Genomic DNA, 24,444 nt, shown 5'->3' with positions numbered 1-24,444 from the left:
CTAAGACTATTCTAAAACATAAGGGTTTTTTAAGGAAAAAAAAGGGGGGGGGGTATTGAATGAATAGAATCTTGGCTGTGTGACCTCCCAAGTGTATGACTTCAGTCAAATGATTCAGTTTCTTGGTGCCTCAGTTTTCTCACCTGTAAAATGGGAGTGACAGGACTTGTGCCACATGGGACATCCCTGAGGACGGCGGGCAGCCATGATCGAGCCTAAGTAGAGCCATTATCTTCATCTTCATCAGAGATGGGTAGGAGCTGCTGCTAGAGTTTGGGGCAAATAGCAACATAGGGCGGGCTCCACTGTGCCCCCCTCCAGGGGGAGAGGTTGGACCCCACCTCTCCTGGACAGCTCTATGCCGAGCCCAGCACAGGGGGCCGAACAAGTACAACCGTTTTCCTTCCCTCTCCAGTTTCTGCCCTACGTGGGGCAGGAGACCTGAGGAGGGACTGGAGGGGACGGGGGAGAGAAGCAGGACACCCCTGAGAAACCACAGGTCTCCAGAATGTCATTTCTTTAATGTCCAGCCCACAAGGGGCCCTGCAGAGGAGGGAATAAATACAGGTTCGAAGATGCAGCGCACCCAGCCCCCAGCCTAGGAAAGAGGGGGAGACCTGCGAGCCCCCGCTTCCCTCCTCTGCAAACCGTAACGGAACACACTTTGAGCCCTGAGGCTCTTAACACCGTTTTCCGGGGGTCTCTTCCCCCACAAAGGCAGGCCTCTGAGCTACCCAAACCTCCAACCGGGAGATACCACCTCCTGTCCACTAAGGGGCGCCAGAGTCCGCTCCTGGGCCTGGAGGACCACTGCCCGATCCCCGAGGGGGTGCGTCCCCTCCCCCCGCCCCCGGGGTTCCGGGCTTCTGTCCAGGAGGGGGCAGACCCGGAGCGGGGGTCCCGAGCCTCCCGTCCTCTGCTCTCTCCATCTCCCCCTCCACCCGGGACCCCAGATGGCCGCTGTGCCCTTGCCGAGGCGTCAGAGGGGGGACCCAGGGGCTGTCCTAGCGGCGGGCGGAGCAGGGCGGCGGCTGGCTTTCCGCAGCGACCAGGGGCTCCGGGCTGACTGCGCGCTTCCGCCGGCAGGTCCCGGGGCGGCGCGCGGGTCCGAGCCCGCGGCGGGCCGGGGTCACAGCAGGTTGATCTCGTCCAGGTAGCGGGCCAGCACGGAGTCCCGCACGTCCTTGAAGACCTTGCGGATGTTCTGCGTGTCCGTGGCGCACGTGTAATGGCTGAAGAGGCGGCGGGAGCGCGAGCCCTTCCGGCCCCCGTCGACGCTGTCCGCGCAGCCCGCGTACATGCGGCTGTACATGTCCAGGATGAACCGCTGCGCCGCCTCCGCGTCCTGCTTCGGGCCTGGGGGGCGGGAGGAGGGAGGGTCAGGACCCAGGCTCCTGCGGCAGGCGGGGACCCTGGAATCCCTCTTCCCGATAGGGGCAGCTTAGGGCTGCAGGAGCCCCGGCGCGCACCCACTGCGGTCCCAGCAGGTGGGCGCCCTCTTTGGACTGTCTAGCAGGCCACGTGACCCCAGCCCAGCCATGGGCCACACGGGCTTGGTGGGGCCACAGCACCTGGGATGAACAACATGAGGGACTCGGGTGGGGGTTTGTGATGAAGGGGTGCTCTTGGCTGGGCTTGGAGCTGGAGGGATGGGAGCCGGAGCTGCAGAGAACAGAGGCTGGTGCACCCGGGGAAACCGAGGCCAGGAGAAGGGGAGGGATGGCCACCCCGGTGAGGCGCATGGGCGGCTGCACTGAAAGCACAACGTGAGTTAAGGGCCCACAGCCTGGCTCTGCGACTTACTGGTTTGGGTACGAGTTAATAGAGGTAACCTTGGTGAGCCTCAGTTTCCCGGTTTGTAAAATTGGGACGAGGACTAGCCCCAGGCCTCCCGGAGTGGTGAGGATGCAAAGCAATCATGCCCGGGACCCGGGCTCAATGATCAGAAAGCCCCCGGGGTGTGCGCTGTCATCCTTTCAGAAAGGCGGGTTGCATAGTGGGTAAAACCTGCCATCTCCGAATCCGGACGGCCTGGATTAGAATCTTGCCTCTGTCACTCACTGGCTGTGTGACTTCCGGCAAGCAACTGTGCCTCCGTTTCCCCAGGAAGGAGTCCTACTGCACAGGAGTTTTTTAAGAATATTTTTTATTGATTTCAGAGAGGAGGGGAGTGGGAGAGATAGAAACATCAATGATGAGAAAGAATCATTGATCGGCTGCCTCCTGCACGCCCCCAACTGGGGATCAAGCCCGCAAACCCGGGGCCTGTGCCCTTGACCGGAATGGAATCTGGGACCCTTCAGTCTGCAGGCTGATGCTCTACCCACTGAGCCAAACCAACTAGGGCCTCACGGGGCTTTCTAATGAGGATTAAACAAAGTCAATAATACATAAGAGTGCTTCCACCAGTGTCAGATGTGTTCATTGTTATTGTTCATTGTTGTCACGAGTATTCAGTAGCAGGACAGAAGGGCCAAGAGCCGTACACTGAGTGTAATGGTGCTGCAGCCTCTGTGGCTGGGAGAAAAGGCTGAGTCGTGGAGTTTCCCCCTGACCTGAGGGAAAGCAAACAATCCTCAAAGCTGTCTGCGTCTCAAACCCTCCGCATGCTGCTCAGCTGGAGGGCTGATGGGGGTGCCCAGGCCACCGCCCGGGAGTGAGCTGACCTGTGCTGCCCAGACTCTGAGTCTGCGGGGATGACTGGCTGAGGCTGGCCACAGGGGCTCTGACAAGGCCAGGGGGTCCCTCCCATAGTGATGTCACCAAAGCTCAGTACACGCAAACTTTATCGACCACGGCTGATGTGTATTGGCGTGAACCACATGTGTCAAACACAAGGCCCGCGGGCCAAATCCAGCCCGCCAGGCCTTGCAATGTGGCCCGCACCGCGCTGTCATCACTGCACTCCGATGTCAGTTTATGACATTGTCAGTTTATGACTGTTCAGTAAACCATTCGGCCCACGATTTAGGCTGGATTTTAGATTTTGGCCCCTTCTCTGATTGAGTTCGACACCCCTAGCGTGAACAGTGTCCCCTCAAACCCATGTCCACTGTGAACTTCAGGATGTGATCGGATTTGGAAAGAGGTCTTTGCAGCTGTCAAGAGTTTAAGTTGAAATGAGGTCATACTGAACGAGGTTGGACCCTAAATTCAATGACTTGTGTTCTTATGAAAAGAGGAGAGAGCTGGTTTGGCTCAGTGGGTAGAGCGTCAGCCTGCAGACCCCCTACTGAGGGTCCTGGGTTTGATTCTGGTCAAGGGCACATACCTCGGCTGCAGGCTGCTCCCTGGCCCAGGCCGTGGTCAGGGCTTGTGCAGGCGACGACCAATCTATGTGTTTCACATCGATGTTTCTCTCGGTTTCTCCCTCCCTCTTCCACTCCCTATAAAAATCAATGGAAAAACGTCCTCGGGGGAGGATTAAGAAAAAAAACAAAGAGGAGAGACAACCAGAGACAGAGAAGGTGGTGTGCCCATGGAGGGAGAGATTGGAATGATGCATTATAAGTCACGAAATGCTAAGACTGCAGGCAACCACCAGAACCTCGGAGAGAGGCCCAGAACGGGTCCTCCCTCAGAGCCGCCTGCAGGAGCTGACCCTGCTCTGCCTCTCACTCGGCTCCAGACGTCCCGCTTCCTGGCATGTGTGGGAATCTGTTGTTTCCAGTCCCCGGCGGGTGGCCAGCTGCCACAGCAGCCCAAGGAGACAAAGACAGCTCGTCTCCAGGGTGGCTGTCACTGCCTCCTCCTGCAGTCACCCGCCGTTTGGCCGCCATGATGCAGGCTGCGCCTCCCTCTGAGGCCGGGCTGACCTGGGGGACTTTATTGATCGACAGAACAAGACGGGTGCGACCACCTGGGCCGTCTTAGGCTACGTCATGGGCAGAGGCTTCCACCTGGGCTGACGTCTGGCCATCCTGAGGCAGCCGTGCTGCGAGCTAGCCCTGGATTAGAAGACACCAGATAGGGGGAGGGAGAGGGAGAGAGAGGGATGGAGAGGGAGAGAGGGAGAGCAGAGAGAGGAAAAGGAGGACGAGGAGGAGGAGGGGATGGGGGAGGGAGGAAAAGGAGGAAGGAGGAGGTGGAGGATCACAGAGTCGTCATACACAAGGTGCGAGAAGCCATCTCAGAAGTGCATCTCCAATCCTGGCCACCCCAGCTGAGGCCACACGGACCACAAGTGGACAACCGCCCAGCCTTCCCCAAATTCCTGCCCCCCTTGAAGGTGAGCTAAGTGAAATGGCTGGAGTAAGCCCCTGACTTTGGGGGGCATTTGCTACTCAGCGGGGATGCTTCTAGCAGCTCCCTCTCCCCTCACAGTGGCCCAGTATCTAGCCAACACACCCCTTCCCTGGTTTCACCAAAACCTGCCGTCCCTGGCAGACACCCTACATGGCGCCAGCGCGTACTGCACCCCGATCTAGTTGGCCGGGCCCTCTGTGCCTCGGGTTGCACCAAACCTGCTGTGTTCCTCCTGCTCGATAGGCACTTAATGAGACACTGCACAGACCCATTAGCCACAAGCACAGCCTGCAGGAGGGCTTCTGTATCCATGAACACTGAGCTGCTGTCTGCTTTGGGAAAACTCGCTCCAAGGTCAGTCACAGATTTAAAAACAAAAATGCTATCCAATTAGGTATAGATGAGACGACTATGAAAGTTAGAAAAAGAAAGTCGAAAATCTAAGAAGATTCTGGAAATAGTCGTTGGTGCCCTTTGGGTATGACAATGAACTCCATCCAGGAGACCCTCCCTCACAACATCTATGTGACGTTTGAGAGTTCTCTTCTTTAAGCGGTTACCAGTACATCGAGCGTGAAGGCATCTGTTATTTTATCCCCATTCTACAGATGGGAAGACTGAGGACAGAGAAAGGTTGGGCAGTAAAAGCATCTGGGTCTGGAAACTCCACTGACTCCAGGCTGGAGTAGGGCCTGGACGAGCATCTTGCTTGGGAGTTGCTTTTTTTTATTATTTTTATTTTTATTTTTATTTCTATGGAGGGAGGGAGGTATGGTATAGATGCAGAAGGTTCTAGAACTCACCCTGGAAACTGGGGAAGTAGGTGGCCAGGTGGGAGGTGGGGATCTTCTCCTCCAGGATGTCGGTTTTGTTGAGGAAGAGGATGACAGATGTGCTTTTGAACCAGGGCAGTTCCAGGATGGTGCCAAACAGGGCCAGACTCTCCTTCATTCTGTTCTGGGTTGGGGGACACAGGCAGTTAGTTCATCCCTCAGATCAGCCAGCCTGGCCTAAACAGGAGCCGCCCTCCGCATGGCGATGAGTCTGAGCAGGTGGGGCTGGCTGCCTATGTGTGCCCAGCATGGTTTTTTGTGCCTCAACTGGTTTGACTGGTGCCTTCCCCTCCTCTACACACACCTCCCCGCCCCCATTCATGTCCGCCTGGAACTTCAGCCTGTGGCCTTGTTTGGAAGCAGGGTCTGTGGTTCACTAGGAGGTCACACTGGAACTGGGCGGCTTTAAGCCTGATGCTGGATGTCCCCAGAAAGAGGGGAGCTGGGACACAGCCTCACGTCCAAGGAGGACACTCTGTGAAGACGGAGGCAGCGGTGGGTGGATGCATCTACAAGCCAAGGAACGCCAGAGACTGCCGGGGTCACAGCGGCTGGGGGGGCTGGGACAGAGCTCCCTCCCGGCGCCCCCGAGCTCAGCCTGCTGCCTCCGGAACGGAGAGAGTCCTCTCTGTCGTCTCAGCCTCCCGGTCTGTGGGCATTTGTTACGGCCGCCCGAGCTGACGAGGACAGGCCACGTGGCGAGAGCTACGTCGGAAGGACCTCAGCCTCCTTCTGTCCGATTCAGTCTGAGCGTCAGAATTAGAGCATCTCCCTCTCCAGCGCCCAGAGGCCTCGGCGACACGTGAGCCACTGGAAGTGCGTGTCAGAGGTGACGTGTGCCCGCCCATTATGCTGGCTGCTAATGGGGAGAAGCGGTCACAGGAGAAGACTGATCCTCACCAGCATTTCTGAATAGAAGTGTGACCCTGTCCCTGCGGTGTGACCACAGTTCCAGGACAGTGTGTGTTGTGCTTCCCGGGGCCACCGTCTCAGGACATGAATATCCGTGTGTGTGTGTGTGTGTGTGTGTGCGCGCGTGTGTGCGCGTGCGCGCTCGTGTATGTACATATGCATACGAGCATGCACACGCGCGCGCGCGCGTGTGTGTGTGTGTGTGTGTGTGTGTGTAGTGCATGCACACATGCTACATGTGAGTGTTGTTGGCAACACGAGTGCTTGTGAATCTGTCTTGGGGCTCAACAGTCTGAATACCAAAGAGTAGAAGGCGAGGCTCAAAGCCACACCAGACACACACAGGCCGCTGAAGAGTGGCGTGGGGCCTCCTGCCCGGCGGCGGGCCCCTGGGCGGGGCGAGGAGAGGAGCATCCCCAGGGCCCTCACCTCCTGGTTGTTCTCCTCCAGGCACTGGTCGTATTCGCTCAGCGAGGCCAGGTAGATGAGGGCGATCACGTTCTCAAAGCAGTGGATCCATTTCTTGCGTTCCGACCTCTGGCCGCCCACGTCAACAATCCTGCCAGAATCGCCCCCTTTCAGAGCTCAGGCTTAACCAGGGCCCCACAACGCGGCACCCCCTACCCCAGGCACGTCTGAGACATGCCGAGATCAAGACAACGGGCAGCAAGATAGGGCCTCGCCCCCGAGCCCACACCTCTTGTGTGTTATTGCATTTCAACCCCCCACCATTACACCCATTATACAGACGAGGAAACTGAGGTACAGAGAGGAGAGGGGACTTTCCTGAACTTCCATTGTACTGGGTTGTTTGATTACTGCCCTCATGGGGGAGGCCAGCAGGTCAGACACATCCGGAGTCTGCCCTGGTTCTGGCTGATCGGCCTACTGCAGACGTCTGCACCTCCCTGTGTCACCATCAGCGAGCGGGATGCGGTGTTGTGGCTGACCAGGGCCTGCCCAGTGGCCAACGTCTCCCCTCTGCATGTGGCCTGAGGCGCGGGCCGGGCCTCCACCCCCACGCTCCGCCTTCCTGTCTCTCTTCTAAGAAATGTGGGTCACTGATAACAGCCTGCGTCATTTCCCCGGGGATGGGATGCGGCCGTTACTCAGGCTGCCGACAGGAAACGCCAGAAGCCTCAGAGCAAGCAGGGACTTGCCCCGCTGCACAGGAGGGGAAAGAGGCAGAGCCTGTGGCTCCGAGCCCCAGAGACCAGCCCCTCTCACACATCAGACCCCGCAGGTCCCCATGCCCAGAGTGGGATGTGGGTGCGGCGACTGAGAGTGGGGCTCTGGGGACTGAGTCAGGTGGGGGACACTTCTTGCCATCCCCCCACCGCAGAGTCTTAGTTTCCTCTGCGCCCTCACTCCGCTGATTAACCTCTCCTTAGCCTAAGAACATTCTCAAGTCTCCCACCAAAAAATCCCCTCCCAGCCCCGCCTTCCCTGTGAGCATCCCCAACTGCTGCCTTCACTCCTAAATTTTACCCATCCATCCACCCATCTATACATCTATCCACCCACCCACCTATCCAACCTCTACTACATATCCATCCATTCACTGATGTATTCATTTATCTACCCATCTACTCACCCATCCATCCTTTCATCCATTAATTCACCTACCGATCCATTCACACATTCATTCATCCACCTATCCATCCAACATCCATTCATCATCCATCCATCCATCCATCCACACATCTATCCATCCATCCATCCATCCATTAATTCACCTACCGATCCATTCACACATTCATTCATCCACCTATCCATCCAACATCCATTCATCATCCATCCATCCATCCATCCACACATCTATCCATCCATCCATCCATCCATTAATTCACCTACCGATCCATTCACACATTCATTCATCCACCTATCCATCCAACATCCATTCATCATCCATCCATCCATCCATCCACACATCTATCCATCCATCCATCCATCCATTAATTCACCTACCGATCCATTCACACATTCATTCATCCACCTATCCATCCAACATCCATTCATCATCCATCCATCCACATATCCATCCACACATCCATCCATCCATCTGCACATTCATCCCTCCATCTTTCTAGCCATCCTCCCACATTTACCACCTTCCACTCTGATCTGGATCTGATCATCACTCTGAAGCAGGAGACTGAAACTCGGCCCCTAACGGTGTGGGACTCTCCATCTAGTGGGTGAGACCCATGGCGAACAGCTGAATTACGAACCTTCCCGGAAAGGACTATGGCAGAGGCCAGAACAGCATGTTTGGGGTGGGGGGGGTAGTCCAGGGAGTGGGTGGATCACCACCCCCGTCCCCAGGCATCACCCTGCACCCTCCCCCGTAGTCGTCAGCCCACAGACACGGAGTTTGCTAAGGTCCCTGGTGACGCTCTAACGGCCCATCACAGAAGCCGCTTCCCTGCTGTGTTCCTCCTGACTCCCCTGGCCTCTGACACCAGCCATCACCCTCCCGACGCCATGTTGCTCCATCCACACCTTGTCTTCCAGCTCAGGCCTGTGGGAGCCCAGTCACCGCCCAGATGCCCTGGACCCCTCAGACTCTGTGCCCCAAGGACTTTATCGTCTTATCGAATACCCCCACCCTGCTGCTGCCACATGGCTCCGCCTCCGACCCTGCCACCTGGATGGGAAAACTCCTGCTCCAAGTCCCACACTCATCCAGTCCTGCCCCTCCTACGTCAGGAACATTTCTTGCACCATCCACTCCTTTCCATCCCCATGGCCACTGCCCTGGCCATGACTAACCCTTCCTGCCTGGACTACAGCTCCTGCCTCCTCCTGACTCTCTGGACGTCTAGTCTCACCCCCTTATTGACCACTTAGAGCAGGGGTCTTCAAACTACGGCCCGCGGGCCACATGCGGCCCGCAGAGGAGTCTGATCCGGCCCGCCAGGTTTTTTGGGCAGTGAGTGCAGCCGAGGTGTAATTCCTAATTACAGTAGGAATTAGTAGTTCATATAGTCCGGCCCTCCAGCTCTCTGAGGGACCGTGATCTGGCCCCCACTTTAAAAAGTTTGAGGACCCCTGACTTAGAGGAACCAGCCTCTGAGCTTCCAGTCCACATCCATCCCTCCGGATAGCTCTGACCACACAGTCTCTGTGTTCTCCTGCACAACAGCCCTTCAAGGGTTGGAACTGGTGAACTCCTACTCATCCTTCAATGCCCTAATACCAGTGTCCCCTCCTCCAGGAAGATTTCCCCTCTTGGAGCTCTGGTGCCTCACTCCGGGCTCTCCCAGGTCCTGGTCCTGTCTGTAGGGGGTGGGGGTGGGGGGAATCTAGAGGTATCTATGTCCAATTCTGCTTCCTTCAACCTGGAAGCCCCTTGAGGGCTGGGTCTAGGAAACGCCCACTGCTCCCTGGGCCCCAGCTGCTTTGCCCCTCCTCGGGAAGCACGCCGGCCCAGCAGGCCCCGCCCCGCCCGGCACTCACCGCAGGTTGGTTTTCTGCACGGAGAAGCAGTACTCGTTGATGCCGGTGGTGGGCATGCGGCTGCGCAGCACGTCCTGGGCGGTGGGGATGTAGCCCTCCTCCGTGATGCGCTCCAGGTGCGACAGGTAGCTGGGGAGCACGGAGCCCTGAGCCCGGCCCTGCGGGCTTCCCTGGCTTCTCAGACCCACCCCCAGCGCCCAGGGAGGACCCTGCTAGGGGAGGGCCTCCAAGAAGGGCCAGGAGCTCCGGGGTCTGCAGGCGGCCCGGGAGCACCAGCCAGAGGCCCTGGGAGCCCTGGGGAAGCCGCGTCCCCCCCGAGGATGATGTGACCTCAGGAGCAGCAGCACCGCCCTAACCGGTGTGGCTCAGTGGATGGAGCGTCGACCTGCGGACCGAAGGGTCCCGGGTTCGATTACGGTCAGGGGCATGTACCTTAGCTGCGGGCACATCCCCAGTAGGGAGTGTGCAGGAGGCAGCTGATCGATGTCTCATCGATGTTTCTTACTCTCTATCCCTCTCCCTTCCTCTCTGTAAAAAATTAATGAAATATATTAAAAAAAAGAAGAAGAAGAAGAAAAGAAAAGAATAGCTGCACTGCAGAGGGGTGTCACCTTGGGGCTGTCACCAGTAGCAGCCTGGTCCCTGAAACAGCGATGGCCTGGGAGCAGACCACCCCGGGCACCCAGCACCGCGCCAGGACAGCGTCACCTCGTGATAACAATCAGTGCCACCCGGAAACAGCGTCACCTGGGGCAGATTCTCCCTAGGAGCTGTGTCACCCCACAAGTGACATCACCCCCAAAACAGGGTCACTCCAGGGACAATGTCACCCCAGGGACAATGTCAACCATCCCAGGGCCAGCTGATGCCCAACAGCCAGTCCCCAGGCGGGGAGTCGGCCACGGGGACCCCCTCTGCACAGGTGCAATCCTGGCCAGGGTCTCTGCTGGCTGCATCTCAAACCTGCAGCTGTGCCCAGCTCCCCTGCCCCCCGCCCCCCGCCGTGACCCCGCACTCACTACACCGCCGAGTCCAGCAGGTGGAACTCCCGGCTCCCGCGCCCCCGCCCCCGCCCCCCGCCGTGACCCCGCACTCACTACACCGCCGAGTCCAGCAGGTGGAACTCGCGCCGCCGCTCGTAGCAGGCCCGGATGCCGCCGTCGTTCCACAGCCACTGCATGGCCACCGCGAAGCGCTTCTCGAAGGTGGTCACCTTGTAGGGGTCCTGGCTCATGACCAGGCTGGCGTGGCTCTGGAGGGAAGGGCGGGGCCGGTCAGAGCAGCCCCCTGGCCTCCCCGCAAGGCCCTTCCCCTCCTTCCTGTCCACGCACACCCTGCACATGCCACCGCCTCTGTCTCCCCTCGTGTGCTCCTTCACGCGTTTACCCTCGGAGGGGGTGTGGAGGCAACGTGCCTGCCCCGGGACCAAGGCAGCAGAGAGGCGAGCTCCAGAGGACCATGGCCCACGCGCACTGAGGCCTCCGGGCGGCGAGGCACCCCCTCTCCCACACGTCTTGGTTCCTTGACTCCCAGGAGACAGATCCCTACAGACGTCCCCCAGGTCACAGGTCAGGCTACTGAGGCATGAGAAGCACCGTGCCCAGGCCTCACACTGAGGCCGGGCACATGGCAGCCCCAGGGGCGTGGACCCGGTAAGGCCTGGGGATTTGAGAATAACCCCTGTATCCGATCAATTAGACCAGTGGTTGGCAAACTCATGAGTCAACAGAGCCAAATATCAACAGTACAGCGATTGAAATTCCTTTCGAGAGCCAAATTTTTTAAACTTAAACTATATAGGTAGGCACGTTGTTATTAACTTAATTAGGGTACATGGTATTTTGTGGAAGAGCCACACTCAAGGGGCCAAAGAGCCACAGGTGGCTCACGAGCCGCAGTCTGCCGACCACTGAATTAGACGGCTCGCGGCCTGTTATGGCTGGGTTTTGTCCACCACCATGTCCTCCTCACGTTTGTAAGCTTAAGCCCTAACCTGGAGGACCTCAGGACGTGAATGTTTCTGGAGATGGGGGTCTTTACAGAGGTGATCCAGTTAAATGAGGCCTTTAGGGTGGGTCCTGATCTGCTATAGGACTGGTGTCCTCACAGGAAAAGAATATGGACAGCTCATAAGGACACGGAGAGAAGAAGCCATCTGCCAGCCAAGGAGAGAAGCCTTAGGAGAAACGAGCCCCGCCGACACCTTGGTCTCAGACGTCCAGCCTCCACAATTGTGAGAAGACAAATGTCTGTGGTCTAAGCTCCCCAGACTGTCGCACTTTGTTACAGCAGCCTGTGCAAACTAAGACACAGCCTGAGAGAATATTAACTTCAAAGTTAAAAAAAAAAAATTGATTAAGAATTTTAAAAGTAGCCAAAACCGGTTTGGCTCAATGGATAGAGTGCCGGCTTGGGGACTGAAGGGTCCCGGGTTCGATTCCGGACAGGGGCATGTGCTTTGGTTGCGGGCATATCCCCGGTGGGGGGTGGCAAGAGGCAGCTGATCGATGACTCTCTCATCGATGTTTTTAACTCTCTATCTCTCTCCCTTCCTCTCTGTACAAAATCAATAAAATATATTTTTTTTAAAAAAAAGAATTTTAAAAGTAAAAATGAAGAGACACGTCCTTCTAAAAATTCAGAGTAAAATTTGTATTCAGTGAAGGCCCTGAATAGTCCTTAATGTGCTTTGCGGGAAGTGAATATGGGTCCTTCACTCTTAAAACACAGGAGCCTGGGAATGAGACAGTGGTGCCCACTCCCGCCATTTCCAATGAACACATGAAAAGTAAATAAAAGATCGGGTTTGGAATGGAAGAAATCACACTGTGGTTATGCACAGATGACATGACTATATGTAGAAAATCCAAAGTAGTCTGTAGATAAACTATTAGAATAAACAAGTGAACTTAATAGCGTCCCCAGATGAAAGATTAATAAATGAAAATAAGGTATGTGTCTATATACTAACCACTAGCTAGTAGAAAAAATTTTTAAATTTAAATCACATTTATAGTAGCATCAAGAAATAGCAAATACCTAGAAATAATCGAACAATAGATGTGAAAGTAAGAAAGTGCTTATATCCAGAATATACAAAAAATTTGCTATAAGGCAGTAAAGAAAAAAACAAGGAACTGTATTTTTTTTTAAGTGGAGAAAAAAAAAAAATAGGCCAAAGATTTGAACAGTTGCTTCATAAAAAAGAATACCCAAGTGTCCCAACAAACATGTGAAAAAGTGCACATGCTCATTACTAGTCAGAGCAATGGAAATCAAAACCACAATCAGGCCAGCGGGCGTGGCTCAGTGGTTAGGCATCAACCTATGCACCAGGAGGTCATGGTTGGATCCCGGGTCAGGCCACAAGCTTGGGTTGCAGGCTCCAATTCGCAGCCTGGGGCGTGCCAGAGGCAGCCGATCTATGATTCTCTCTCCTCGTAGACGTTTCTCTCTCTCTCTCCCTTCCTCTCTGAAACCAATAAAAATATATTTAAAACAAAAACAAAAACCACAACGAAATGCCACCAAGCACCCACCGGAATGGCTTAAATGAAGTGACAGGCAGCATCAAGTGTCGTGAGGACAGGGAGCACCGGGGCTCTGCTGGCGGGCGTGTGAATTGCTACAATTACTTGGAAAACAGTGTCTTCTACATGTTGCTTCTAAGTAGATACCCAGCAGGAATATGCAAATGACCCAAATGTCACACCAACATTAGGATGGACAAATAAATTGACCTTGGCCCCCAAAAGATAAGTGAATCACAGACATACGGCCCCAGAAGCCAGACGTGAAAGATCATTCCAGAAAATTCGAGAATTTTAAAAATAGGCAACTCATATATGGCGATGAAAGAGGAGACAATAGTTATCCTGAGGGGAGCCTCTGACTCGTCTATAAAATGGGGTACTCGCTGAAAGGGGTTACTGTGAGGATTCAGTCATCTTATCACCCACTATCACCACCGAGCCCATTCTACAGCCCAGGCACAGTTTGAGAGCTTTTGCATGTTTATCACATTCTAACATCAGCCCCAGTCCCTCTTCCAAAGTCCCTGGACCACCTCCTACTCACAAGCCAGGTGCTTTCAGGCTTAGAAAGGTGATGTGACCTCACGCCTGTCAGCAGGGCCATGACGAAGACCAAACACACTGAGAGCAGCAGGTGCCGGGGAGGATGTGGGAAATGGGCACTCTGTGCAGTGTGGTGGGAATGCAGAATGATGCGGCCACTATGGAAAACAGTATGGAGGTTCCTCAACAATTTAAAAATAGAATCACCATACGATCCAGCAATTCTACTTCTCGGAGTTTATCCAAAAAAAAATGGAAAGCAGATCTCGAAAAGATATGAGCACTCCCGTGTTCATTGCAGCACCATTCTCAATAGCCAAAATGTAGAGAGAAAAGACACAGGTGAATGGATAAGAACATGTAGTCCATACGTGGAATAGTATTCAGTCTTTAAAAAGAAGGAAATTTTTGCCCTAGCTGGTTTAGCTCAGTGGATAGAGGGTCCCAGGTTCCATTCTGGTCAAGGGCACATGCCTGGGTTGCGGGCTTGATCCCCAGTAGGAGGCATGCAGGAGGCAGTAGATCAATAATTCTCATCATTGATGTTTCTATCTCTCTATCTGTTTCCCTTCCTCTCTGAAATCAATAAATATATATATATTTTTTAATATATTTTTATTGATTTTTTACAGAGAGGAAGAGAGAGGGATAGAGAGTTAGAAACATCGATGAGAGAGAGAATTATCAATCAGCTGCCTCTTGCACACCTCCTACTGGGGAAGTGCCCGCAACCAAGGCACATGCCCTTGACCGGAATCGAACCCGGGACCTTTCAGTCTGCAGGCCAATGCTCTATCCACTGAGCCAAACCGGTTTCGGCAAAACTATATATTTTTAAAAAAATAATATTCTTGTAAATTATATGGTTATCTCACTACTATTCTGTATATCTAAAACTAATACAAAATAATATTGAATGTAAACTGTGATTGAAAAATAAAATAAAAGCCTGGCTGGTGAGGCTCAGTGGTTGAGCATTGACCTATGAACCAGGAGGTTATGGTTTGATTCACAGTCAGGGCTCAGGTCCCCAGTAGGGAGTGTGCAAGAGGCAGCCCATCAGTGATTCTCTCTCATCGTTGATGTTTCTCTCTCTCCCTCTCCCTAGCTGAAATCAATAAAAATATTTTTAAAGCCAAAACCGGGTTGGTTCAGTGGATAGAGCGTCAGCCTGTGGACTGAAAGGTCCCAGGTTTGATTCAGGTCAAGGGCATGTACCTTGGTTGGGGGCACATCCCCCGTGGGGGGGTGTGCAAGAGGCAGCTGATGGATGTTTCTCTCTCATTGATGTTTCTAGCTCTCTATCCCTCCCCCTTCCTCTCGGTAAAAGAATAAAATATATTTTTTTAAGAAATATATATTTTTTAAATAAAATAAAAATAAGGAAATTCTACAATAGGTATCAACGTGGATAAACTTTGAGGACCTCATGTTAAGTGAGGTAAGCCAGTCATAAAAGAAAAATACTACGTGACCCCAATGCAGGAGGCATCCAGAATAGGCCAGCTCGAGGGAACAGAGGAGAGGGCTCGGGAGGCCAGGTGGAGTTGCTGTTAGGTAGGATGGCCAGGCAGCATTCCCCCGGGCAGGTGGATCGCTCCAGCCCTCTGCAGCCCGTCCTTCCTCCCGGTGACTCCGGACCGTGCACTTAAAATGTGAGCGGGTGGATCTCATGTTGAGTGTCCTTCCCACAATGAAATAATGTGCGTGTTCTTAGAAGGGTGATGGGGCCCTGACCGGTTTGGCTCACTAGACAGAGCATCGGCCTGCGGACTGAAGTGTCCTGGGTTCGATTCCGGTCAAGGACATGTACCTTGGTTGCGGGCACATCCCCAGGAGGGGGTGTACAGGAGGCAGCTGATCACTGTTTCTCTCTCATTGATATTTCTAGCTTTCTATCCCTCTCCCTTCCTCTCTGTAAAAAAGCAATAAAATATATTTTTTTAAAATAAAGTAAAAAATAAAAAGGTGTTGTGATGCATGGATTGCACAGCAGCCTTTCCCCACAGTGACCAGGCCTTTGTACGAACATTTCCACAGGGAGCAGGCATTGGTTCAGGAGTCCCGCCCAAGGGGTCCAAGGATGGCGCTCCGGGGATGCATGGGGGACACGTGGAGGGAGGTGGCGAGGCGGAGCTGCCGGGAAGGCAGGGCAGGATCTCCAGAACCCCTGGAGGGGGCATGATTAACGGGGGGCGGGGGGGGGTCCTGGGGACCCGCCCCCTCCCCCCACCCACTCCGCGTGGCACCCACGGCACCCACCTTGCTCTCGGGCCTGCTGAAAGGGATCTGCAGCTGCTCCATGGCCTGGATCATGGCCCGCATGGACGCGAAGATGTTCTGGTAGACTAGCGGCCGGAAGCCCTTGCGGTCCTCCTCCGAGAAGCCGGCGCCGTGGATGATGCGCATCTGCTTGATGAACGTGCTCTTCCCGCTCTCGCCGGGGCCTGTGGGTGCGACCACCGCTCAGTCCCCACCCGCCTTCCCACCCCGGGCCGAGGCCACACCGTGCCCTCGGTGAGCGGGCCCGCACCCCGCGGATCCCTCCTGCACCCCACTGATCCCACCCGCACCCCGCGGATCCCTCCCGCACCCCGCGGATCCCTCCCGCACCCCGCGGATCCCTCCCGCAGCCCCCGGATCCCACAGGCCCTGTCCTCCGGTCTCCTGTGAGCTCAGGGTCAGGGGCCCCCAGGAGGGTCCGCCAGCTGCGGCCCAGGGCCACATCCAGACCCAGCCTGTTTGTGCACAGCTGGCGAGTTTTTACAGTTTGTGTTTTTTTCTGTTTTTGATACTTTTTGTGTGTGTGTGATTTTTTTACAGAGAGGAAGGGAGAGGGGTAGAGAGTTAGAAACATCGATGAGAGAGAATCATCAACCAGCTGCCTCCTGCACACTCCCTACTGGGGATGTGTCCTCAACCAATGTACATGCCCTTGACGGGAATTGAACCTGGGACCTTTCAGTCCACGAACCTGGGACCTTTCAGTCCACAGACCCACGCTCTATCCACTGAGCCAAACTGGTTTCGGCTGTCTTTGATACTTTTTATGGTTCTGGCTTTTGCCTTGAAAGGAATCAAAAAATTGTTTCCTATCATGTGGAAATTATATGAAATTCAGGTTTCGGTGTCTACCAATAAAGTTTTATTGGCACACGACCACACCCATTTGTGTTGGAATAGTCTCTGGCTGTTTTCTCCCTATAGACCACAGACAGCCAGGAGGCCCTGTGTGGCTGGAGGGGAGGGGAGGGAGGAGGTGACAGGGGGAGGGGCGGGGCAGGCCATGCAGGGCCTTGAGGGAGGTGGGAGCCCCCGAGGGCTGCGGACAGGGGGTGGGACATGACTCAGGTGCTCTGATGGCTGCTGCGGGGGAGGACAGACGGGGGGGTACCAGGGCAGAGAGGCACTGTGATGGGGTGGATCCAGGAGCTGGTGAGAAGAGGACATATTCGTGAGATATTTAGGAGACGTTATCAACAGTCCTAGCCTTGCTGATGAACCAAGATGGGGAGAGGGGCCCTTGCAGGGCCAGCTGCAGAACCGACAGGGCCAAGTGCAAGATGGAAGCCACAGGACCCTTCTGAGTGAGGCCCTGGGGGACTGCCCAGGCCGTCACACACAAAGCCAGCCCTGGTTTGTGCTACCCATTCTGGAATCCTCAAGGGCCCCGGACCAAAACCTCCAAGACCATGGCTCAGCTCCCTGCTGCCTGAGCTCCAGACCGCCCTCGCTCTCCGTGCCTCTGTTTTCGGTCTGTGAAATGGGTGTGATAGCCAGGCAGGAGGTGCGAGCCTGGGAGGCGCCTCCAATATCTGGCCAACCTGCCTGGCTCCTGGGGGCACAGGTGTGGGGGCTTTCCAGGGGCTAAAGAGGGGACGGCAGCAGGAGGAACTGGAAAAGCAGCAAAAAGGGAAGGGTTGGCCTGGTGGAGCCAAGAAAGAGGAAATGGGAGTGAGGAGGGGGGGCAGGGAGGAGGGTGGAGAGTGCGGGAGGCGAGGAGGAGGGCGGGGAGGAGGAGAAGGAGGGGGGTGCCTTGCACCAGCCCCCAGGGGTGTCCTGTCCCTCCCACCTCCGCACATCTGGGGGTGACGAGGCAGGTCTGAGGTGGCACCAGGCGCTGTCAGCCCACTGGAATCGCGGTCTGAGGAAAAGGGCCGCAGCTGTGTTGGCAGGTAGGACATTGTGGGGAAAGTGGGGAGGCTGGCGCGGTGAGCCAGGGGTGCCTGCTGACAGCACTGCCCTATGCTCACCCACAGCTTTTGTTCGTGGACCTCGGGCGTCTTTGCTTTGCAGTGAGACTCAAATCCTCTGGAGACTTTAGGGGCAAAAAGGCTCCAGGTCTGCAAGTCACACACAGTTCAGAAAAAATGGCTAGGTCGCTATTAAGTATAAAGAAATGACAGCTGTATCCATGCATTCAATAAATCGTATGTGTACCTACACTTACATGTAGCACCTACATGTGCATATGTTCGGGGAAGAAGAATACAGGAAACGTGGTCACATGTTAACATTTATAGTCCTGGCCAGCTAGCTCCGTTGGTTGGAGCATCACCAGGATGGACCAAGGTTGCAGGTTCAATCCCCCGTCAGGCCACATACAAGAAGCAAACCAATGAATGCATAAGTGGAACAACAAATTGATGTTTCTCTCTCTTCCCTTCTGCTCTCTCTCTCTAAAATCAATACAATAAAAAGAAGAAAAAAAAATTGTAGAAGCCAGGTACAACTGTTCTAGAAATGGGAACACATTTTAAAACAAGCTAAGAAGGAAAAAAAAAGGCGTTGCAGCTCTAACCGGTGTGGCTCAGTGGATAGAGCGTCGGCCTGTGGACTGAAGGGTCCCAGGTTTGACTCCGGTCAGGGGCATGTACCTTGGTTGCGGGCACCTCCCCAATAGGGGGTGTTCAGGAGGTAGCTGATGGATGTTTCTAGCTCTCTATTCCTCTCCCTTCCTCTTTGTAAAAAATCAATAAAATATATATATATATATTATTTTTAAATGGTGCTGCGGATGTATAAGAGCTGAGCATGAGGGGAAGCTGCTTAGGAGCAGAGGGCACCTCCGTGTACTATCTTCACAACTTTCCTGTAATCTAAAATTATTCTCAAATAAAAAGTTTTCTTAAAAAAAAAACAAACACACCAACACACACTAAAGCACCTCACAGGTCCCACCGTCCCTATCTGAAGCTCTCCCCGGTGGGGCCATGTGTCTCAGAAGCTGGAATTCCTTGAACTGTAGGAAGAGGCCATGTCAAGCTCGCTAAAAATTCCGGAAGTGAAACATCCGGACGCCAAAGTCAGGGACAGAAACCCCAGCCTCCTTCCCACTGAGAAGCCGGGTTCGGCCTCGGAATGGCAGCAGTGGCCGAGCCCTGAGAGCTGAGGGCATGAAGCACCATCTCTCCTGAGACTTTATTTGCTGTTAATCCTCACCCGAGGACATTTTCCCCTTAGGTTTGTAGAGAGAGTGGGAAGAAAAGAGGGAGGGGGGAGAGAGAGAGAGAAAGAGAGAGAGAGAGAGAGAGAGAGAGAGAGAGAGAGAGAGAGGGAAACATTGATTTAAGACAGACACCTCAATTGGTGGCCTCCCACAGGCACCCCTGATCTGGGATCAAATCTGCAACACAGGTCCATGCCCTTGACCGGGACGCGAACCCTCAAACCTTTGGTATGTGGGTGAGTGCTCTAACCATTGAGCACACTGGCCATGGCTTGACCCCAAGTTAGGGAAGCTGAATCCCAGATGTGCTGAGGGGACTGCCTTGGGTCAAACGCAGTTCTGTCTGAGTCCAGCGCCATTGTTCTCCCCATCTGGGGTTACAGACAGAGCTGGCTTCCTGGGCTCCCGATGATCACACCGGAAGCTCCAAACGCGATGCCTGCGTGAAGACAATCACCACCACCACCACCGCATCCTCTCCATCGTCCCCGCGAGAGGACGTCACTCTCGGCATCCGCCAGGCCCGGGGCAGGGCCCTCTGCTGTCCTCGGTCAGTCCTCGTGAGGTTCCCGCTGTTTCTCCGTCCACAGGGAGACCGGGGCTCAGAGAGGGCGCCTGCCTCCCCCGGGGCCACACAGCTCGCGGGGAAGCGGAGGACGAGACGCGGCCAGCCCGGAGGTCAGGCGACACCCACAGACCCGACAGCACCGCCTTCCCAGACACTCACACCGGGCGGCCCTCTGGGGCTGCCGGACGGGCAGGGCCTGTGGCCGGGCCTGCAGCCTCTGGCCCCTCGGCCGCCTTCCGGCTCTCAGGCCTCGGGCCTCCGCTCACGGCACAGAGAACCGAGGTCTCCAGAAGCAACCGTCACCAAGACTGCAACGCACTGATTTCTTCCTTCCTTCCCATCTCTTCTGTGTCATTAAAGGAAAAAAAAAGTCTGTTCTCCACCCACAACATGGATGCTGTGACTCATGGATGGATCACAACCTGAATTCCGCAGAACTCCACGGCCGGAGCCCTCCTGGCGGCAGTGCCGGTCCTGAGCCACGAAGGGCCCTGGAAGGTCTCCAGCCCCGGCTCCCGGTCGGCCTCAGGAAACCCCCACGTGGGGCCGGGGGTGGGGGGCCGCTGATCCACCTGGCAGGGCCTCGCAGCCCAGACGGGAAGTGGGACTTCCTCCTGGGATGGAGGAGGAAGTGGAACCCAGCCGATGCCCGGGGACTGGGCCTCGCTCCAGGGCATCACGAGGCGGCATGAGGCCCTCCCGCCCTGGGGGTGCAGGAGCCAGGCGGGCGGCAGGGAGTGGCTCTGGCTCAGACTGGCCACGTCCCTGGCCTCGGTGTCCCTGTGTGTCCCGGGGATCTGTGGCTTTGCTCTCCTGAGGCACGTGCCCAGGACACAGACACAGGGGGCTCGGAACGGGAATTCCGATTCTGATCCCGGCTGTGTGACCTTGGGCAAGTCCCTTCCCCTCGCTGGCTTTGGCTCCCCCATCTGGGGCTACGGACAGAGCTGGCCTCCTTCTGCCTGCTCCCCTCCCCTCCCCAGCATGGCGATCGCTTCCTGCCCTGGACAAGCAATCTTCCCCTCCCACCTTCTAGCTCCGTGGCCTTCATACTCAAAAGGATCTGCCAGCCTTCAGGAAAAAAATAACTTTTTTCAAAAAAGGAGGGAGGGGTGGCCGTGGCCTCAGGGCAGGGATGGGGTGGCCGAAGCCAGCCCACAGGGCTGTCCCAGGGCCCCCATTAGTGCTGGGGACACACGCAGCCTCCGCGCGCCGCCCCCTGCCCCACACCAGCAGAGGGGGTGTAGTGTGGTCAGCGTGGTGCTGGGCAAGGGACCTTCCCAACTCCAGGAAGCAGTGGTACAGCCCTGGGGAAAACTGCCCCTGAGTCAGGATTGATTGACTCATTCATTCAGTTGTTCACACGTTTAGAAAGCATGCACTAGGCGTCTCCTATCTGTCAGGTTCCTGTCCTTCTGGGCCAGCTGCTGGGGGTACAGGAGTGAATAAGACAGACATGGTCCCCACTCTTGTACGGTTTGCTCTATACCTGGAGAAATCAAATATCCTCAGATGAGTATTAACAAACAAAGAAACAAAAGGGAAAGCTGAAGAGGGTCAGTGAGTGAAAGTCAAGCCGAGGACGGAGAGGGCCGGGGCTGTCTGTGCAGCCACAGCATTCCGGGAACACCTCTCGGAGGAGGCAGAAGTTGAGCTGGGACCTTCCCTGAGAATGCCAGCCGTGCAAAGGCTCAGGGGACCCCGAGAACTCTGGGCAGGAAGCACTGCAAGAGCGAAGGTCCTGGGGTTCGGGTAAATGAACTTGAAATGGACCAGGAAAGATCACGGCCATTGGTAAAGCCCTGGACGTGAAAAAGGGACTAAGAACAAAGAATCAAAGAAGGGCCCTCGCCAGTTTGGCTCAGTAGATAGAGCGTCGGCCTGCGGACGGAAGGATCCCAGGTTCTATTCTGGGGAAGGGCACATACCTAAGGGGCAAGCTCAGTGCCCTGCCCTGGTTGGGGTGTGTGCAGGAGGCAAGCACTCTATGTGTCTCTCTCACTTCGATGTTTCTCTCTCTCGATCTCTCCCTCGCTTCCACTCTTTCTAAAAAAATAAATGGAAAAATATCCTCACATGAGGATTAACAAACAAAAGAAGGAAAGGAGGGCAGCATGTTGGAGTCCACACACACAGAAAGGATGACACGGGAACGTTATAAACCATGCTATGCCCACACATCCAACAGTTTTAAAGAAATCAACGAGTTCTTTGGAAGACACCAATAACCAAAGCCTACTCAAGAACAGATAGCTTCAATAGCCCTATTTATTAAAAATAATAAATAATATATTAATATTCCCCCTCTGTTCTTAATACAATGGCAGCTTACCTATGAAGGAAATAAAATAGAAATCGCTACAAAAGCAATTACATTCCTAACTAAAAACGATTCAGACTCAGACAGCCCAGGGATGATTCTGCCAAACGTTTAAGGAAAACAGAAACTACTCCGCGGAGAGCAGAGACGCCAGGTGGTGCAGCTGCCATGCTGTGGCCAGCAGGCAGAGCTTGGGGCGGCCCGGGTGTGAGTTCTATGCCGGGTGAGGCCTTCCTGGAGAATGAATGGGGCGTGGGGGCGGGGGGTGGTAACTAGTTGAGCCAGAGAGAGCACTGTGAGACGGGGAAGGCCCTCAGTTAAGGTGTCATTCTTAGGGGTCCGGCGCTCCCCGCTCTCTCATCTCTCCAGTCCTGGGGCTTCCCACGGCGCCAGGGAAGACAGGTGACTGCAGCCTCTCTGCCCTGGGCCAGGCGGCTGTGACCCGGGACCTTCCCCAGCCCCCACCCAGCGTTCAGGGGGGCCTGGGGACCCTCCATTGCCGCCTCCCTGGGGCCAGACACAGGGCAAAGGTAAGGTGACCAGACGTCCCGATTTCTAACAATTTGTCCCGCGTCCTGCGGCGTTTTTGGCCAAAAATCGGGACTTTTTTAAAACGCCAGAGGACACAGGACAAATTGTTAAAAATTCTTTCCAAAAATCGGGACTTTTTTATTTTAATTTTATTTTTTTTGAATACATTTCTTTATTGACTTCAGAGAGGAAAGGAGAGGGACAGAGAGAGAGAAACATCAGTGATGAGAGAGAATCGTGAATCGGCTGCCTCCGCACGCCTCCATATTGGGGATCGAGCCCACAACCCGGGCATGTGCCCTTGGCCGGAATCGAACCTGGGACCTTCCAGTCCGCAGGCCGATGCTCTATCCACTGAGCAACACCGGCCAGGGCAAAAAAATCGGGACTTTTTTTAAAAAACGCCGTGGGACGCAGGACATTGTTAGAAATCGGGGCTGTCCCGCCGAAAGCGGGACGTCTGGTTGGCCTTAGGCAAAGGGGTCCGGGGAGAGGACACCACCAGACTCGGGGTGTCAGCGGTCACAATCCACCACCTTTCCCCGTCACCCCTTCTCCCACGTCTGGCTTCACCTCCTCCTCCGTCCTCCTGCTGCGGGGGACTGTTTTCTCTGCTTCTCCGTGTATGGGTTCATGCCTGTCTCCCTCTCCAGGGGGTGAGGCCCACGGAGGCAGGGACCACTCCCACGTCTCCGGCTGCAGTGTCTCCAGGAGTCACTGAACGTGCTGGGATCGCGTGGATGAGCCAACCAACCCGTCCCAACGAGGTGTCAACGCTCTGCCCACAAAACTCTGTAGGAAACCTGCAGAGCCGGACAAGCCCTCCCCGCGGGTGGTGTGGCCCGGAGAGGGGAACTGGGGGGCCCGGGGGAGCGGAGACGGAGGGAGAGGCCAGGGCTCCCCGCCTGGGCGGGCACAGGCCTGAGCGCAGGGCTCCCCGTGGCCTGGCCTGGAGCCGGTAGGGCGTGCTGGGCCTGCCAGGCTGGGCCCGGCCCCACCAGGCCGTCCCAGGGGCCGCCTCTGTTCTCACAGACACCCCGCAGGATGGCGGGGCCCACGTTCGGACCAGGCACCGGGGTTCCCTGTGCCTCAGTGTTCCCACCTGGCAAACGGGCTCCCAGGTCCTCCCCGCCCGCAGGCCAGGACCCTGGCCTCCAGCCTCATCCCCCCTCCGCCTGCCCGCCCGCCGGGCCCGGGCCTCACCCAGCAGCAGCAGCTTCAGCTCCCCGCGGTCCCGCTTCTTCTGCTCCAGGAGGATCTTGTTGATCTCCTGGTCGATCCGGGCGGCCGTCTTCTCATCCTCCGTCAGGCACCAGGGGCAGCAGTGCCAGGCCAGCGACCGGGCCATGGTGCGGGCCTCAGAAGGCACAAGGCGGCATGGCCCCGGCCCCCTGGGGGAGGGTGCCCCCACCCCGACGGCTCCAGGAAGGGCTCCCGGCAGCCTACCCTCTTCTTGGGGGTCACCCCCTGGGGGGCCCCGGCTTCCTGGCCTCAGGCCCCCAGGCAGCCCAGCGCGGAGAGGCCTGAGTCCCCGGCACAGGGCGGAGGGGGAGGAGGAGGAGCAGGAGCAGGGCTGCGGAGGCTCAGGGCTCCCCGCCCATCCCCAGACCTGCCCGGCCCGGCCTAACAGGTTGGCTGTGGCAGCCAGGAGGAGGGGGTGCCGCTGGGGAGGGCAGGGCGGCTCGGGGAAGGGCTCCCCGCAGTCTGGGTCCCAGCAGCTGTCGGGGCCCTCCTTCCTCATTCTGGAGAAGGGGTGGCCTCCATCCTTCCTGGGCCCCTGGCCCCGCCCAGCCTCCCCGCAGGCCCCGCCCCGCAGCCCGCTCTGGGCCAATGGGGAGCCGGCCTCCGGGCGGCGGCAGGGCGGCACCTGCTGTGTGAGGCGCTGGCCTGTGCAGGCCTGTCTCACGTGCAGGCGCCCAGCGTTACCGGCAGAGTACCAGGCGCACCGGCTAATAACTCGGATTTTGTAATCACAGAAAACACGACCCTTTCAAGAGAAACCTCAAAAGCGCTTTATGCAAAGTAATGTCCATCGCTGGCTACACCTTCCC

The 24,444-nt window shown here is 56.0% G+C and overlaps 1 protein-coding gene across 2 annotated transcripts; it reads right to left on the bottom strand.

Annotated features, from left to right (window-relative positions):
- Positions 1–502: 502 nt before the first annotated feature.
- GNA15 (G protein subunit alpha 15) lies at positions 503–24,168 on the bottom strand. Of its 2 annotated transcripts, none has more exons than XM_084884667.1 (7): positions 23,597–24,168; positions 15,788–15,972; positions 10,547–10,701; positions 9,450–9,578; positions 6,420–6,549; positions 5,049–5,197; positions 503–1,356 (listed from the first exon to the last, which is right to left on the bottom strand). In XM_084884667.1, the coding sequence occupies exons 1-7, from the start codon at positions 24,132–24,134 to the stop codon at positions 1,005–1,007; spliced, it is 1,638 nt and encodes a 545-aa protein (XP_084740793.1). In that variant the 5' UTR covers positions 24,135–24,168; the 3' UTR covers positions 503–1,004. The 2 variants fall into 2 exon arrangements, with proteins under 2 accessions (XP_084740793.1, XP_084740794.1); XM_084884668.1 differs by having other exon boundaries at positions 5,049–5,202; positions 23,597–24,165.
- Between the last annotated feature and the right edge of the window lie 276 nt (positions 24,169–24,444).

The sequence above is a fragment of the Pipistrellus hanaki genome (assembly GCF_964339955.1).
Source record: "Pipistrellus hanaki genome assembly, chromosome: 5".
In the NCBI taxonomy this organism is placed as follows: domain Eukaryota; kingdom Metazoa; phylum Chordata; class Mammalia; order Chiroptera; family Vespertilionidae; genus Pipistrellus; species Pipistrellus hanaki.
This window is presented reverse-complemented; position numbering and strand designations above follow the sequence as displayed.

Excerpts from the sequence above, each read along its gene's own strand:
- GNA15 (XM_084884667.1), bottom strand. The coding sequence starts at position 24,134 with ATGAGGAAGGAGGGCCCCGACAGCTGCTGGGACCCAGACTGCGGGGAG. Across the intron at positions 15,973-23,596 it reads GCTGAAGCTGCTGCTGCTGG|GCCCCGGCGAGAGCGGGAAG; the intron begins GTGAGGCCCGGG and ends TCGCACCCACAG. Across the intron at positions 1,357-5,048 it reads CTACTTCCCCAGTTTCCAGG|GCCCGAAGCAGGACGCGGAG; the intron begins GTGAGTTCTAGA and ends CCCGCCCCCCAG.